Source organism: Hemitrygon akajei, chromosome 1 (genome assembly GCF_048418815.1).
Source record: "Hemitrygon akajei chromosome 1, sHemAka1.3, whole genome shotgun sequence".
NCBI classification, from domain to species: Eukaryota; Metazoa; Chordata; class Chondrichthyes; order Myliobatiformes; family Dasyatidae; genus Hemitrygon; species Hemitrygon akajei.
The window spans coordinates 133938605-133957386 of NC_133124.1; the positions used below are offsets into that span (position 1 = coordinate 133938605).

At 43.2% G+C, this 18782-nt stretch overlaps 1 protein-coding gene across 1 annotated transcript in view; it reads left to right on the top strand.

The window, feature by feature from the left end:
• Positions 1–17106, top strand: part of timm21 (translocase of inner mitochondrial membrane 21) — a 40622-nt gene extending 23516 nt beyond the window's left edge. Inside the window, 3 exon segments of the mRNA XM_073051810.1 lie at positions 3155–3228; positions 15536–15638; positions 16701–17106. Coding sequence (XP_072907911.1) covers positions 3155–3228; positions 15536–15638; positions 16701–16793 — 270 coding nt within the window. The 3' untranslated portion in view covers positions 16794–17106.
• The last annotated feature ends 1676 nt before the right edge of the window (positions 17107–18782 follow it).

Genomic DNA, 18782 nt, shown 5'->3' on the forward strand with positions numbered 1-18782 from the left:
CATTACTAAGTTTATTTTGATTCCACTTCAATCATTTTCAAGACTTCCAGGTGAGAGCAAAAAAAGGTGTAATGAATTTAACATGACACATATGTTCTGTATATGTTTGTGTGTAGTTTCTCATAGATTTTGTTGTATTTCTTTGTTCTACTGTGAATTCCAGCAAGAAAATGAATTTCATAGTACATGGCGACACATATGTACTTGTTAAACTTACTTTCAGGTTTGAAACTCAAGGTGGAAATTCAGATTAAGTAGTCTTACTGAACTCAGTATCACATTTTGCAGTGGGAAATGAGCTTTCAACTTCTGGGCTGATAGTGTGGGAGCATAACCACTTGGTAACTATTACGGTAATTGGAGTATTACCTGTTCTCTTTTCCTGATCTTAAGATCTGCAGCATAATGTGTCAGACGTTCTGACAGACAGGCGCACACACACGTCTTTAGTATGTCCTTGTGACTAAGAGTACAAACACGTAACATTTGTTTTTGAAATTCTGCTCTGCCTTTTTCATAGTGGTACTAACCCACTTAATATAAAAACAATCAAAATAAATGTATTATCACAGTATGTATATGTCACCATATACAACCTTGAGATTCATTTTCTTGCAGGCATTCACAGTGGAACAAAGAAATACAATATAGGTGAAAAACTACACACAAACGCTGATAAACAATGTGCAAAAAAAACGCAAACTGTCCAATACAAAGAAAATAAATGATACAATAAAAATACTGAGAACATGAGCTATAGAGGTCTTAAAAGTGAATCCATAAATTGTGGGAACAGTTCAGCACTGAGGTGAGTGAAGTTATCCACATTGGTTCAGGAGCCTGATGGTTGAAGGGCTCCTGTACCTCCTTCCTGAATCTGAATGCAGCCGCAAGAAGAGAGGACCTGGATGCAACAATAATAATGGTGAAAGAACTCATTGTATTGTATGCTTGTGTAATTTCAAGACCTTGGTAAATTCTCATTGCTGCCCTCCAAATGGCATAGAGCTCATCAGGGCTTGAGTGACAGGCTACTTACAGACGTGATTTAAAGCTGCGTGACTTGCATGCTCAAGCTGCTGATGAGGGAATATTGAGGTGAATCAGAGTCACCTGATGAGGTGCACTGCTGGAGAAATTGGCATATAATTGTGTATTTCTGATAAAATAATTAGATACGTGTGCGCCTGCTTAAATGTATACACAAAGTAGGCAGGAAGGATGTAAGTACCGATGTGTTCAACGTGCACTCAGTGGCCACTTTATTAGGTACACCCATACACCTGCTCATTAATGCAAATTTCTAATTACTAACAAAATGCATAAATGCATGCAGACATGGTCAAGAGGTTCAGTTGTTGTTCAGCCCAAACATCAGAATGGAGAAGAAATGTGTTCTAAGTAACTTTGACTATGGAATGGTTGTTGGAGCCAGAAGGGTGATTTGAGTATCTCAGAAACTGTTGATCTGGGATTTTCATGCACAACAGTCTCTAGAGTAGCGGTCACCAACCTTTTTAAGCACAAGATCCCCTACCTCGGCCTTAGTAAAAGGCAAGATCGACCCCAGATCAATTAGTTACACACATGCGCACTGGGGCAGAAAAGACTAGAAGTAAAACCCCGCAACCCGGAAGTAGACATAATGTATAATCACCAGTGGTACCCACCCTTTGCACTGTGGGGCTGGTTTAATATTGACAGTATTCTTGCGGGCCGGCTGATGGGGGGGGGTGGGTGGGTGTTAAATACGACGGGAATACAGCGATACTTGACGCAGGTTCCTTATGTCCAGTCTATTCTGCAATTTAGTTTTCGTGGCTCTCGGCACTTAGCTTCTCTCCCGCGCTGCTCACACTTTTTCCGCTGAAAAAACTCAATGCATTTGTCTTTAAGTGCGGGGTGCTTGGATCAGGATACCGAAGCAGTTTTGAGGGCTTCATTGCCTCATTAGACAGCCTCCGGGTCCGAGCTCCAACCTCCCACCCGCCTACCGCTAGACGCCTTGGCCAAGTGCGTTTGGTCGTGGGTCGGGTAAGAGGACAAGATCAGGGCCAGAGGTCCCCCTGCCAAGGCCGCAGCGGTCGCAGTCCGGGGAGAACGACTGACTGAGTGAGGAGTGCAACAGGGTGCCCACCCGCTCCCCTTGTAGGATCTATCGGCCGACAAAAGTTTGTTTCAGTAGATCGCAGCAAGTTAGCTGCTCTGATACTTACAAAACACTGAGCCTGAATTAGGTCGCCTGCGAATATTTTAGCACCGGCTTCCCCACGAACATTCGGTGTGGTGAACAGGTTTAGAGGCAGCACTCCAGGCCAGTAATGACGGCACTTCCTGCCGGCCGCCCAAGGCCAACCAGTGATCCCTGGCGCGAGGGTGTCACTGCGGTTAGGCAACTGATGACCTCACATGCATTCAAGTTCTAACAGTGGGCGTGACAGGGAATGAGGAAAGGTGCAGCTGACTCATATTGTTTCCTCGCAATTGGGGACCACTGAATTAGACTGTGTAATGCCGGGGAGCTACACGCATGCGCACTGGGCAGAAAGAACGGAACTAAAACCCCACAACCCGGAAACAATCTCTCAACAGTATTTGTGTATCTATTTTTCTTTTTTTTTTCGGGATCTACCGGGAAAGTCTCAAAGATCAACTGGTCGATTGTGATCGACGGGTTGGCGACTACTACTCTAGAGCTTATAGAGTAGTACAAAAACCAAAAAAAAATCCAGTGATCAGCAGTTCTTTGGGCGAAAACACCTTGTTAATGTGGGAGGTCAGAGGAGATGACCGACTGGTTCAAGTTGACAGTAACTCAAATAACTACATGTTACAACAGTGGTGTGTGGAAGAGCATCTCTGAATGCACAACAGATCGAACGTTGAAGTAGGTGGGCTACAGCAGCAGAAGACCATGAACATACACTCAGTGTTCACTTTATTAAATACAGGAGGTAACCAATCAGCTGGGCACTGAGTATTGTAACAGAAGCAAATTCCTCTTAAATTCCACGTTTCATTCCTACTGTGGCAAATGGGTAAGTTATAGAAACAAAGTCTAATGCAGTTTTTACTTCCCAGTGAACACTAAATAGTCTAGATTGATACTGTTAACACTTGAATATTAAGATTTAAAAACAACTTGTGTCAACAGGTAATTGCAGTGTTGGGAGAACCTATAAAAGGTTATGGAGAGACAACTCGGCGGGGTAGAAGACGTCATGTCAGGTAAGTTTGAGCATGCTTACAAGATTATTATATGTTTATAAAAATACAACATATTAAGTAGCTTTTCTGGTTGTTGAACAGTTGTGGAAAGAAAATAGCTTGCATTTTATAATATTCTTACCAGAGAATATTTTAAGCTACTTCAGAGGACATTTAATAACAAAATTTGGCAACCACTTGAGAAAGATGCGCTTATTTCTGGTGCACCAAGCACATCTGTGTTTGAGTTCTCTGCAAAATTGCAAGTATTTTAAAGATAGGGCAGAAAAGTGACAACTCTTTGTGTGCAGCTTCGATAGGAATCATCAAATATTCCTGTTTAGGACTACTACAGCTGAAATCCATAGTCAATTCAGTAAGCAACATAATTTTTGGATATTTAAAAATCCTATCGATCCTCAAAACTGGTGGACTCCAGAAGGCAGACTCAGGTTGCCAGTGCAGTTTCCCGTTAAGAAGAAGGAAGTGAGCAAGATTTGCTGGGCAGCAGGTACAATTAAAATGCAGAGACCTTTGATCCCCCCCCCCCCCCCACTCCTGACCACGTTGCTGGCAAATGTATAGTATCTGAAAAATAAAACTGAATACCTCAGAGCAAGATTGCAGTAACTGAGGGAGATCAGGGACTGCTCTGTACTTCACTGCACAGAAACATGGCTTAGCCCTGCCATTCCAATGCAACACTGTAGCTCACGGGCTTCACCATCCACCGCAAAGACAGAACAGTTGAGTCAGTTAAAGGTGGAGGAGTTGGAATGTAATTCATTGTGGTGCTTCTGTCTCAATCCTGCTTAGCCGACCTGGAACATCCAGTGGTCAAGTGGTCAAGGTTTGTCTAACTCTAGAGACTGTTGTGCATGAAAATCCCAGGAGATCAGCAGTTTCTGAGACTTGGGCACCAACAATCATTCCATGGTCAAAGAGACTTGGATCACATTTCTTCCCCATTCTAAACACACGAGATTCTGCAGATGCTGGAAATCGTTTTAGAAACAGCTTCTTCCTCTCTGCTGGAGGAACTCAGTAGATCAGGCAGCGTCTATGGAAGTGAATAAACAGTTGATATTTTGGACTGGGACATCAATGGCAATTGAGTGTATATATGCCTAAAAAATAAATAAATGTATAGTGTAAAAAGAGAGTAAAAGTAGTGAATGGTTTCATTTTCCATTCAGAAATCTGATGCTGGTGTGGACTTAAGCTGTTCCTAAAACATTGAGTGTGTGTCATCAGGCTCCTGTACCTCCTCTCTGATGGTTGCCCTCTGAGGAGGGCATTTGCTTCCTTTTGAAGATGTCCTTGATTACGGGGAGGCGAGTGCCCATGATGGAGCTGGCAGTGCAAGACATTTAACAAACTGAAGAAAGGATTCATTGTCAGCTCAGTCAGTGCAGCTGCAAAGCAAAATGTGTGAATTTAGACCATAACACTTAGGAGCAGAATTAGGCATTCAGCCCTTTGAGACTGCTCTGCCATTTTGTCATGGCTGATCCATTTTCCCTCTCAACCCCATTCTCCTCTCTTTTCCCCACAATGTTTCATGCCCTGACTAATCAAGAACTTATCAACCTCCACCTTAAATACACCCAAACACCTGGGCTCCGTAGCTGCTTGAAGCAACAAATTCTCACAGATTCACTACCCTCTGGCTAAGGAAATTCCTCGTCATCTCTGTTCTGAGGCTCTGCCAACTGGTCCTAGACTCTCCCACTATATAGGAAACATCCTCTCCACATCCACTCTATCTAGGTCTTTCAACATTTGATAGGTTCCAAAGAGATCCTCCCTTCTAAATTCCAGCGGGTACAGGCCCAGAGCCATCAAACATTTCTCTTGTGATAGCCCTTTCATTCATGGAATCATTCTTGTGAAACTCCGCTGACCTCTCTCCAGTGTCAGCACATTGTTTCTTAGATAAGGGGCCCAAAACTGCTCAGAATCCTCCAAGTGAGGCCTCACCAGTACCTTATAAAGCCTCTGCATTACAGCTTTGCTTTTATATTCTAGCCCTTTCGAAATGAATACTAACATTTTATATTCCTTCTTCGCTACCAATTCAACCTGCAAGTTAACCTTTAAGGAATCCTGCACAAGAACTCCTATGAACATATAGGCAGTCCTCGGGTTACGTATGAGTTCCGTTCCTGAGTCCGTCTTTAAGTCAGATTTGTACGTAAGTCGGAACAAGTGCATCCGGTATTATTTAGCGTCAGTTCGTCAAACATTTGTCTTAGTATATAGTATATATTTTATCTTTCTATGCATATAAAACACTTAAGAAACGTATGTATTCCAATAATTTAACGACTTCGTTGCTTAGTAATAATTGTAGCTTTCATCGGGACAAGGCATTTCACATGCTCCATTATTCTCACTTTATCCTTTAAAATTGTTCCGATAGTTGACCAACTGTAGCCTAACACTTTTCCAATGTCCGATGGCATTTCACCTCTTTCCAAACGCTTTATTATTTCCACTGTATTTTCAATCGCGATCGCTTCCCGTCAGTGGAACAGAAACACTGCGGGCAGTGGGTCCCGAACTCCGTTGGGTCCTAAGGACCACAACACTGAATTCCCCGGGTCCTAAACTGCACCGCACTGAGACAGGTTAAATGGGACAAATGGGGGCTGTGCTGGGTTTGGGTATTTGATCCTCCACAATATTCCGCATGGGAATTTAAACAGGAGGTGGCAGTGTTTTTTTTTTATGAGGTCGAGTTGCGAGCTCGACATCAACCTGGCACGGATGGTGCGGGAGTCACTGGATCGAAATCAACCCGGCACGGTGGCAGTCTGTCACTGCATCGAACTCAGGAACCTCCGTTCTCGAGCCCGGCACTGATCTCACTGTGCCACCAGCCGACCGGAATAGGAGAGGCGGGGTCAGGGTGAATCTTACTAAGAAAAATTTAAGCCAAATACAAAGTTAAACACTCGACACAGTGTCAACGGCATCGACTTAAAATGGTGTACGGCGTTCTCCTTCCTCGGTTCGTAAGTACGAGTTGTACGTAAGTCGGACGTTTGTAACTCGGGGACTACCTGTACACTTCTCAGCATTGTATTCCATCTGCCCCTTCTTTGCATGTTCTCCCAATCTGTCTAAGAACTTCTGTAGATTACCTTCTTCCTTATTAACTTCCTGTCCCTCCCGCCTATATTTGTACATCCACAAAATTACGCACAAAGCCATCAATTCCGTCAATCAAATTGTGGACGTGTAAAAAGGGTTCCACACAGACCTCTGCAGAATGCCACTAGTCACTGGGAGCTAAACAGAAACAACTTCCTTTATTCCCACTCTTTGCCTCCTGCCAATCAGCCAGCCCTCTAACTATGCTAGTATCTTTCCTGTAATACCATGGGCTTTTGTTAAGCAGCCTCATGTGTGGCACCCTGTCAAAGGCTTTCTGAAAACCCAAGTACACGACAATTATTAATTCTCCTTTGTCTGTCCTGCTTGTTATTTCCTCAAAGAATTCTAACTAATTATCAGACAAGATTTTCTCTTAAGAAACCATTTTGGACTATTTTAGCATGTGTCTCCATGTGTCCTGAGACCTCATAGAAACATAGAAAATAGGTGCAGGAGTAGGTCATTTGGCCCTTTGAGCCTGCACCGCCATTCAGTATGATCATGGCTGATCATCCAACTCAGAACCCTGTACCTGCTTTCTCTCCATACCCCCTGATCCCTTTAGCCACAAGGGCCATATCTAACTTTCTCTTAAATATAGCCAATGAACCGGCCTCAACTGTTTCCTGTGGCAGAGAATTCCACAGATTCACCACTCTCTGTGTGAAGAAGTTTTTCCTCATCTCAGTCCTAAAAGGCTTCCTTTTACTCTGACCCCTCGTTCTGGACTTCCCCAACATCGGAAACAATCTTCCTGCATCTAGCCTGTCCAATCCCTTTAGAATTTTATACATTTCAATAAGATCCACCCTCAATCTTCTAAATTCCAGTGAGTATAAGCCTAGTCGATCCAGTCTTCCTTCATATGAAAGTCCTGCCATCCCAGGAATCAATCTGGTGAACCTTCTCTGTACTCCTTCTATGGCAAGAATGTCTTTCCTCAGATTAGGGGACCAAAACTGCACACAATACTCTAGGTGCGGTCTCAACAAGGCCTTGTACAACTGCAGTAGAACCTCTTCTGTTCCTGTACTCAAATCCTTTTGCTATGAATGCCAACATACCATTTGCCTTTTTCACCGCCTTCTGTACCTGCATGCCCACCTTCAATGACTAGTGTACAATGACACCCAGGTCTCATTGCATCATCTTGAACTATCTCCAACATTTTCCCAACCACTGAAGCCAGGCCAACTGGCCTATAATTTTCTTTCTTCTGCTTCCCTCCCTTCCTCAAGAGTGGAGTGACTTTTGCTATTTTCTAGTCCTCTAGGACCCTGCCAGAATTTAGTCATTCTTGAAAGATGATTGCTAATGCTTCCATAATCTCGTTAGCTACCTTTTTCAGAACCCTGGAGTGTAGTCCATCTGGTCCAGGTGACTTTTCAGCTTCCCAAGCACATCCTCCCTAGTAATAGTAACTGCACTCACTTCTGCCTCCTGACACTCTCAAATGTCCAGCATACTGCTGGTGTCCTCCACAGCGAAGACTGATGCAAAATACTTGTTCAGTTCATTTGTCAGTTCCTTGGCCCCTGTTACTAACTCTCCAGTGTCATTTCCTGGCTGTCTGATGTCTACTCTAGCCTCTCTTTTAGGGAGGAGCAGTTCAGCATCCTGACTATCTGTTGGTTAGGAAGTTGCACGCCGAGTTGAACAGTTGTGTACTTAGTCCAAGGAGTAGGAGTTTGTTCATCAAGGTCTGTTGGACAGTAGTGGTGAACACTGAACTGAAATCCAGAAACGGCATTCTGACATGTGTCCTTGCTTCCTAGGTGTGTCAGGGCCAGGTGCATGACAGATGCTATGCCATCTGCTGTAAAGTGGTTCTGTCAATAAACATATTGGTGAGTGTCCAATGTGGCAGGAGTGGAGTTTTGATATGTGCCATTAATAACTGTTCAAAGCAAATGATGATGATTGATGCCAACGCCACCAGATGGTAGTCATTTGGTTCTGAAGCTGTAGAGTTCTGTGTTACAGGAGTGAAGCGTGTGTGGACAGTAGCCTGCATGAGTGAAGTGTTGAAGACCAGTGAGTTGGTGTACCCATTCCCCAGGTACTCAGCCTGGGACGTTCCAGCCACCTTACGGGTCCTTCTCACATCTGCTGCTGTAACAGACACTGTCTGCTCACCTGGGAGGAGGGTAGCTTTCATGGCTGGTGCTGTGTTGCACGCCTCAAAGCGTGCGTAACAGTTGCTTAGAGCGTCTGGGAGGGAGGTGACACTGGTGTAATTGACGCCGTTTTCCTTTACACAGTCAGTAATACCCTTGATGCCCAGCCTCATTCGCTGGGCATTGTTGTCAAGCAGGTGTTCCCGATTTTTTTTTCTTGTGTGTAGGTGGTCTTTGCCCACTTGATGCGTAAAATGAGTTTCCTGCTAACTCTAAGAGCTGTTGTGTTTCCAGACTTGAAGGCAGCATCCTGGACTTTTAGTAGGGAGTGCACCTTTGTTTTCAGCTGGGGCTTCTGGTTGGGCTGTGAGATGGCTGTTCTCGAGGTACCAGTGTTGTCTCCACACTTACAGATTAACCAATGACAGGTGAGGCAGATTCCTCGAGGTACCAGTGTTGTCTCCACACTTACAGATTAACCGATGACAGGTGAGGCAGATTCCTCGAGGTACCAGTGTTGTCTCCACACTTACAGATTAACCGATGACAGGTGAGGCAGATTCCTCAAGGTATCAGTGTTGTCTCCGTACTTACAGATTAACCGATGACAGGTGAGGCAGATTCCTCGAGGTATCAGTGTTGTCTCCGTACTTACAGATTAACCGATGACAGGTGAGGCAGATTCCTCGAGGTACCAGTGTTGTCTCCACACTTACAGATTAACCGATGACAGGTGAGGCAGATTCCTCGAGGTACCAGTGTTGTCTCCACACTTACAGATTAACCAATGACAGGTGAGGCAGATTCCTCGAGGTACCAGTGTTGTCTCCACACTTACAGATTAACCGATGACAGGTGAGGCAGATTCCTCGAGGTACCAGTGTTGTCTCCACACTCCAGCATTTTGTATGTATTACCTTGAGTGAGAGGTTGTTTTTGTGGCACCAGCCAGATTTTCAATCTCCCTCTTACATATTGAATCATCACCAACTTCGATTCAGCCAAGGGACTGTAGAGTGTTAGCAAATTTTAATATGGCATTAGAGCTGTGCCTTGCCTCACAGTCATAAGTATAATGCAGGTAGAGCAGGGGGCTGAGCACGCAGTCTTGTGGTGCATCTCGGCTGATAAAGATTGTGGAAGAGATGTTGTTGCCAATCTGAACTGGGGTCTGTAAGTGAGGAAATTGAGGATCCAGTTGCACAAAGGAGGGGCGGGTATTGAGTATAACTTAGTGTGTGCCTATAAACAGATGGGAGTTTCATGTGAGCTTGTATTTAATCACATTTTGCAATACTCAAGAGCTGAGCTAAAATCAAATTGTTAAAAGTGGCAGATAAGCAGCGACTAAAGTTGAAAAGAAGAGTTGAGTCCTGCCGCATCTTTGGAAAGAGAAGCAGGGTTACAGTTCAACTTGATGGCCTTCCATCAGAAACAAGGCTGAGGTAGGTTTGCCTGATATCTCACTAAACTCTGATTTAAAAATTTAAACTGTTATATTTTACCTCCAAAATTTATCTCTTAACAACTGTACAGTGTCTATATTCACTATTATTTAGCTAACACCTTGGCAGTCCCTAACAGGTCATGGCCATTCAGGGGTTGTGAACCAATGGTTCCAACATCTCATTTTTCTCGTATTTTTGGTTCTACATCAAGGTCAGGTTTTTAAGCCATAGCATTTCTTGTATTTCCAAAATTATCCTATCTAACTGTTTGCACATTGTGGTAAAACCCAGCTATTTTCCTTCAGCTATCTTTGTTTATTTCTTTAAAATATTGCCACCTACAGGAGTATGTTGGCTCCATGTTGCTACCAAGCATAAAGCTCAAGGTAACTTTTGCAGTGGTTTGCTTAATTGCATTATGTATGCTAAACATTCGTGTTTGACTGTTACAAATTAGCTCCCGAGAGAAATCCCAGAATCAGTCATAGGATGAGAGTCGGCAGATTATTTATTTCACCAAAACATTCAAATAATATTTAAACATACTTTTTCGACATTCATTTCATGGTATCTCTTTCACCTTTAAATTGGGAAATTTTAGGACATACAGTCTGACCTGCAATAATCTTCAATAAGAGTCCTATTTCCTCACAAATTTGCTGGAGGCCTCTTGACCTGAGTAGAACTAGGTGGTTGTCAGGACCTGTCGATCTCATTCTTCCACTTACTTCCCTCACTCACAACAACCATCCCCTCCCCACTACAACCCACCCCCCCACCGATCTCTCCTAATATCTTCCTACCTTCCCAAAAAATCTCCTATCTTCCCAGATGTATGGATGGGCCAAGGACATAGGGTAACAGAGGAAATGAAACAGATTGACATTAGGAAGGAAACGGTGATGAGAAGACTGATGGGACTGAAGGCTAACAAATCCCCAGGTCCAGATGGTCTGCATCCTAGGGTACTAAAGGAGGTGGCCCTGGAAATTGCGGATGCATTGGTAATCATTTTCCAATGTTCCTTAGATTCAGGATCAGTTCCTGAGGATTGGAGAATGGCTAATGTTATCCCACTTTTTAAGAAAGGAGGGAGGGAGAAAACAGAGAACTGTCGACCTGTCAGCCTGACATCGGTGGTGGGGAAGATGCTAGAGTCCATTATTAAAGATGAAATAGTGGCATATCTAGATAGAAGTGATAGGATTGGGCCGAGCCAGCATGGATTTACCAAGGGTAAATCATGCTTGACTAATCTGTTGGAGTTTTTCGAGGATGTAACCAGGAAGTTAGACGGGGGAGATCCAGTGGATGTAGTGTACCTCGATTTTCAGAAGGCATTTGATAAGGTCCCACATAGGAGATTGGTGGGTAAAATCAAAGCTCAGGGCATTGGGGGGAAGACATTGACATGGATAGAAAACTGGTTGGCAGATAGAAAGCAAAGGGTAGTGGTGAATGGGTGTTTCTCGGAATGGCAGGTGGTGACTAGTGGAGTGCCACAGGGCTCGGTATTGGGACCACAGCTGTTTACAATTTATGCCAACGATTTGGATGAAGGCATTGAAAATAACATCAGCAAATTTGCTGATGATACTAAGCTGGGTGGCAGTGTGACATGTGATGAGGATGTTAGGAGAATTCAGGGTGACTTGGATAGGCTGGGTGAGTGGGCAGATACTTGGCAGATGACATTTAATGTGAATAAATGTGAGGTTATCCACTTTGGGAGTAAGAACAGGAAGGCAGATTATTATCTGAACGGTGTAGAGTTAGGTAAGGGAGAAGTACAAAGAGATCTAGGAGTCCTTGTTCATCAGTCACTGAAGGTGAATGAGCAAGTGCAGCAGGCAGTGAAGAAGGCTAATGGAATGTTGGCCTTTATTACAAAGGGAATTGAGTACAAGAGCAAGGAAATCCTCTTGCATTTGTACAGAGCCCTGGTGAGACCACACCTGGAGTATTGTGTACAGTTTTGGTCTCCAGGGTTAAGGAAGGACATCCTGGCTGTAGAGGAAGTGCAGCGTAGATTCACGAGGTTAATTCCTGGGATGTCTGGACTGTCTTACACAGAGAGGTTAGAGAGACTGGGCTTGTACACGCTGGAATTAAGGAGATTGAGAGGGGATCTGATTGAAACATATAAGATTATTAAGGGATTGGACAAGATAGAGGCAGGAAATATGTTCCAGATGCTGGGAGAGTCCAGTACCAGAGGGCATGGTTTGAGATTAAGGGGTAGGTCATTTAGGACAGAGTTAAGGGAAAACTTCTTCTCCCAGAGAGTTGTGGGGGTCTGGAATGCACTGCCTCAGAAGGTAGTGGAGGCCAATTCTCTGGATGCTTTCAAGAAGGAGCTAGATAGGTATCTTATGGATAGGGGAATCAAGGGATATGGGGACAAGTTTGGAACCGGGTATTGATAGAAGTTGATCAGCCATGATCTCAAAATGGCAGTGCAGGCTCGAAGGGCCAAATGGTCTACTTCTGCACCTATTGTCTATTGTCTACACCTATTACCATAACCCTATTCGTTTTGTATTTATACAATTTGTCTACATATTGACTTCTAATCCTCCCAATCCCCCCACCAGTCTTTTCTAGTATATTTCTCCTGGTATCTTTGGTTAGTCAAATCAAAATTAAAGTAAATTTATTACAAAATTATATACACGTCACTATATATTACCCTGAAATTCATTTTTTTGCGGGCATTGACAGCAAACACAATAGAATCAATGAAAAACAGCACACCACAAGATGGACCAATGTTCAAAAGACAGCAATGTGCAAATACCAAACGGAACAAAATAATTATAGTAATTATGCCATAAATATTGAGAACGTGAGATGATGAGTCCTTGAAAGTGAGTTCATAGGTTGCGGGAAAAGTTCAGTGATGGGGTGAGTGACATTATCCACTGTGCTTCAAGAGTCTGATGGTTGAGGGGGTAATAAGTGTTTCTGAATCTGGTGGTGTGGTTCTGAGCTCTGGTACCTTCTTCTAGCAGTGAGAAGAGAGCATGGCTGTGTGGTGGATGTCTTTGATGAGAGTTGCTGCTTTCCTGTGACAATGCTCCTTTTGGATGTGCTCAGTGGTGGGGAGAGCTTTACCTGTGATGGACTGGACCATATCGTTTACTTTTTGTTGGTTTTTCCATTCAGGTGTCCCTAGTTCTGCAGCTGATATGTTCATAATCATTGGGCAGAGAGTTCTTCAAGCAAGCTTGATTGAAGTCCTCTGCAAAGCTCAATACATCGAGCGGTTTCTTAACATTGGCCTTTGGTAGTATGTAAAGGAATGTAGAGAGAATCCAGAGGAGGTTCACAAGGATGATTCTGGGAATGAAGCGTTTAACAGCTTTGGACCTATACTCAGTGTAATTTAAAAGAATGTGGGGGGAACTCACTGAAACCTGTTGCAAGGACTGGATAGGGTGGATGTGGTGAAGATGTTTCCAGTGACGGGGGTATCCAGAACTAGAGGGCACAGCCTCGAAATTGAGGGGCAACCCTTCAGAACAAAGGTAAGGAGGTTTTTTTTTTAGCCAGAGAGTAGTAGATCTGTGGAATGCTCTGCCACAGACTGGGGTGGAGGGGCAAGTCTGTGTGTATATTTAAGGCATAAGTTGATCATTTCTTGATCGGTCAGGGCTTCAAAGGATATGGCGAGAAGGCAGGTGTACAGGGTTGAGTGGGATCTGGGATCAGCCATGATAGAATGGCAGAGCAGACTCAAAGAGCTAAATGGCCTAATTCTGCTCCTATGTCTTATGGTCAGGATCACAGAGGAGAACTCTCTCGGTAAGTAGATTGGACGGCATTTAATCATTAGATGTTCCCAGGTTGGGGGAGCAAGAGGGCGACAGGACTGCTATGTCTGAGCATCACAAACAGTTTATCATGAACCACAAGCCTCCACCTTTTGCCCTTTTTGAATTAGCAGTCCGGTCAATCCAGCAGATTGAGAAGCCCTTGCGTTTAACAGCCATATCCAGCCTGTCCGAATTGAGCCACGTCTCTGTGAAACAGAGGACGCAGCAATTTGCCATTGGTTGCTGTTGGTAGCTATTCAGCAATTAGCATGTCATTGAGTTGGGGAGTTAACACATGTAAGTTTCACACAGCATTAAGGATCAGAATGGAGCATGACTTCCGGAAGTTCTGAGGCAGCAGCACCAATCACACGCCGCCTCTTGAAGCAGAACAGTATAAAGAAGGCATTGCAACACACACAAAATGCTAGTGGAACGCAGCAGGCCAGGCAGCATCTATAGGGAGAAGTACAGTTGATGTTTCGGGTCGAGACCCTTTGTCAGGACTAACGGAAAAAAGAGATAGTAAGAGATTTGGAAGTGGGAGAGGGAGACCCAAAATGATAGAAGGGAGGGGGAGGGATGAAGCTAAGAGCTGGGAAGTTGATTGGCATTGGGTTGGTAGCCTCCACCCTGATGGCATGGACATTGATTTCTCTAACTTCCGTTAATCCCCCCCTCCCCTTCTTACCCCATCCCTAATTATTAATTTTTTTCTCCCTCTTTCCCTCTCACAATAACTCATTGCCTGTTCTCCATCTTCCTGTGCTCCCCTCCCCCTTTCTTTCTTCCAAGGCCTCCTGTCCTATGATACTCCCCCCTTCTCCAGCCTTGTATCCCTTTTGCCAATCAACTTCCCAGCTCTAGGCTTCATCCCTCCTCCTCCTGTCTTCTATCATTTCAGGTCTCCCCCTCCCCCTTCCATTTTCAAATCTCTTACTATCTCTTTTTTCTGTTAGTCCTGACGAAGGGTCTCTACCTGAAACGTCAACTGTACCTCTCCCTATAGATGCTGCCTGGCCTGCTGTGTTCCACCAACATTTTGTGTGTGTTGCTTGAATTTCCAGCATCTGCAGATTTCCTCGTGTTTGCAAAAAGAAGGCATTGGATGAGATGTTTACCTTCTTGACTAAGTATGAAAACAATCCCATAGTATTTACTTTTTCAAAGGCACCAGAGTTTTCCTGGCATTCAAAGTTCAAAGTGAATTTATATCCAAAGTAGGTAGATGACGCCAAACACTACGTTAAGATCCATTTTCTTGGAGACATTTACAGAAAAATAAATACAATAGAATATATTAGGAACTATAAATAAAGACTGAGAAACATCCAATATGCAAAAGACAAATCGCGTAAATAAAAAATAAGAAAGTAATACTGAGAACTTGAGTTGTACCGTCTTTGAAAGTGAGTCTGTAGGTTGTGGAGTCAGTTCAGAATTGAGGTGAGTGAAGTTATCGATGGCAGTTCAGGAACCTGATGGTTGTAGGGTTGATAACTGTTGATGAACCTGGTGGTGGAGGATTAAAGCACCTGTACCTCCTGCCTAGTGAGAAGATAGCATGGCCCAGATGGTGTAGCATTCTGGTCAATTGTAAACATTCAGCATCTTAATATTTATAATAAGAAAAATCAGCAGCTGTGCCACCAAATCAAACTCGTTATATCTCAATAGTCACTGACTGAAAAGCTCTTTGAGATATTCTGATGATATGAAAAAGCTATATTAATCCATGTTTGTTCTTTTTAAACCTTTGAGATGTATTTCTGTGTTTCTTTTATTTCAGTCACATAGAGTATGTGAAGCATGGTGTGAAGCATATGCAACTCAAATTTTACATTGAAGGCTCTGAGCCTATAAAAGGAACAGTACACTTGGATGCAAAGGAGGTTAGTTAATATTTTGCTTATTGTACTGCTTTGTGTAGCCTGTTCCATTAATTCTTAGGTCTTTTTAAGCTGAAAAAACTTTTTTTTTTAAGAGTTTGTTTTCCACAACTTCTGAGTTGCATTCAGTGGATTTGGGGGCAATATAATGCTACATGCTAAATTCTTTGCTGGGGTAATCCAGGCTAGAGTGATAGCTGTGTGGTTTGTTATTAGTGCGGGTCTGGAAGTAGGTTGGTAGCAGAGGTGTAAATCAGTGCATACTGAAGAATGGGAATTTAGACCATGGTTTAACACACTTAACAGCACAATGCTTTAGAGTACCAGCGACCCAGGTTCAATTCCTGCAACTGCCTGTAAGGATTTTGTACAATCTCCCTGTAAATGCGTGGGTTTCCTCCGGGTGCTCCGGTTTCCTCTCAGAGCCCAGAGACATGCTGGTTGGTAGGTTAATTGGTCATTGTAAGTTGTCCCATGATTAGGCTCGGATTAAATTGGAGGATTGCTGGGCATCGTGGCTCAAAGGTCCTATTCCACGGTGTATCTCAATCATAAATAAATGAATTAAACTATACTGTTAAAATATTTTCTACAAGTTCTTTATACGTTATCCACTGTTAAAAGTAGATTTCACTTGCTCACTAAAATACTGAGTACTGAAATTTGTACCTTTGCCAATCACACATAAAATTAAAACATGTATCTACGTTTGTAGAATTAAATGCCTTGGAACATTGGTCTTTCACATGCAGGCATGCAGTCGTTTAAGAATCTTGGCCACAGAATATTTCCATATTCATCCGCCCCAAAACGCGCAGTAATGCTGACTGCATCTTGCTAGAACAAAAGCCCATCAAGTTTCCAATCCAGCAGGATGCACCACTTTTAAAATGAATTCCCAGAGTCTTTCACCTTGTTTTAGCTGTTGAGAGAAGTTGTAACTAATTCCAGAAGCGTTAAGCATCACCTTAGGGCCATTTATTTTCTGTGCCTTGTTACAATGAATGAGAGAAAACTAAATTCACATTGATAATGAATGGAAATGTCTTATGCTCTTTATTTCAGAACCCAGAAAGTGGGAAGTATGACTTTCGTTACATATTTGTGGACTTTGACACCTATCCTAAAAGAACCATTATTATTGAAGACAACCGTTGAACGTCATGAATGTGTATTTTTTGATATGCTGAGAGAAAGCTGGAGATCTTTTCATGCTTTAATAAATTAAAGAAAGCCTGTGAATAAGAAATAATTTGGATAATTAATCTTTTCTCAGAGACTGTCAGTGCAATTTATTTGTGAGAAGGTCAGATTCAGAATCTGAAACACAATTACTGCAAATGTTTGGTATATAGACAGTCTGTTAATTAATGTATTTTTATTTTAAATCCTTTTGAGCAAAGCAAATTGAATCATGTATGTAAAATGAAGTAACTTCATAAATAAAGTATTTTGTGACAGTTACACTAAATTATATTCTACTTTTTCACTTAGGTTGTCCGAGACTTGCACTGTTCGCTCAGCTGAATACAACCAATTTACACACCATGGCCACTTTATTAGATACCTCCTGCGCTTAGTAAAATAACATTGACTGTATGTTTGTGGTCTTCCGCTACTGTAGTTCATCCACTTTAAGGTTCGACGTGTTGTGTGTTCAGAGATGCTTTTCTGGACACCACTGTTGTAATGTGTGGTTATTTGAGTTATTGTTGCCTTCCTGTCAGTTTGAACCAGTCCAACTGTTCTCCTCTGACCTCTTTCATTAACAGAAGTGCTGCTCACTGGATAATTTTTTTTTGCTTTTTGCACCATTCTCTGTAAACTCTAGAGACTGTTGTGTGTGAAAATCCCAGATGATCAGCAGTTTCTGAGATTCTCAAACCTCCCCATCTGGCACCAACAATTGTTCCACAGCCAAAGTCACATGGATCACATTTCTTGCCCATCCTGATGATTGATCTGGATATCTTCACCATGCTATTATGCAATGAGTTGCTGTCACAAGATTAGCTGATTATAGATATTAACATTAAGGAGTAGTAGACCTAATAAAGTGGCCATTGAATGAACTTTGAAGCCTCTACCAATGCAAGCCTGTAGGAGCTCATATCCTTGTTCAACCTCTTACTCTTTCCCATCCTCCCTGAGGTGAATCAGCCAATCTTGACACTTCCTGCAATCGTGTTTGATAGCAGAATTTTACCAGGGAGTTGTGGTCTGCTGGCAATGCAGATTGCATTTTGTTGCTCCATAGCAAATATAATTGAATTATTAGGTTTTTGGTTAAACAACCAAGAAATATGAACTCAAAGTGAAGTTTTAAAAACTCTTGCCTATTGGTCTCAGTAGATCACCAAAGTTTAACTAATAAGAAATAGACCTCTAGTGCATCAGACTTATTAAAGTCCTAAGCCCCTTTCAAAGATTGACTGACCTTGAGGAGAGAAGGATGCCACCGATACAGAAACCATATAAATACCTGTCCTGAGAATGTAGGATAGAGCCTTTGAACTGGTTCAGGAGTTTTCATGGTGCATGCTGGAAGAATTGAGGCACAATATCTAATAGAAGTGGATTGTGGATTGTTATGACCCCAGCCCCCTCCTTTGTGAGATTCGCAAGAGCCCTAGTCAAGGGGGGGGGGGGGTCAAATGACCCAAGAGAGAGAGGGAGACGTGCTGAAGACCACGTTCCCCCGGGAAGCAGAATAAAGCGACTCTTTGACTATTGTCTCATGAAGACCACGTGTAAAGCCCTCGGGCAACGTGGGCTGGTTGAGAGAGATTGACACCAACGGTCCCATGAGGAAGTATAAAGGAGGGTCTGGGGGGGGAGGACCCCTTCAGACGCACCAAGGAGACACACGAGGAAGACACGATAGTGCTTCCCGTTGGAGCGAGACGCCATTCTGAAGGAAGCCACGTGCGTTAGATTCCGGATCGGGAGTCTGTGGCTGGAATCACGGACAATCGCTTTTAACTAACAACCGGGAAGCCTGCTCTTCTGATTCCACGGCGGTGCTCCGTAGGGACCCGGGCAGGTGAAGCTGTTTAATGACATCTCTCTCTCTCTCTCTTTCTAACAAAAGTGCACCAACGCGACACCACAACCGACGGCGGCTGGTAGAACTGCAGTGATCTAAAA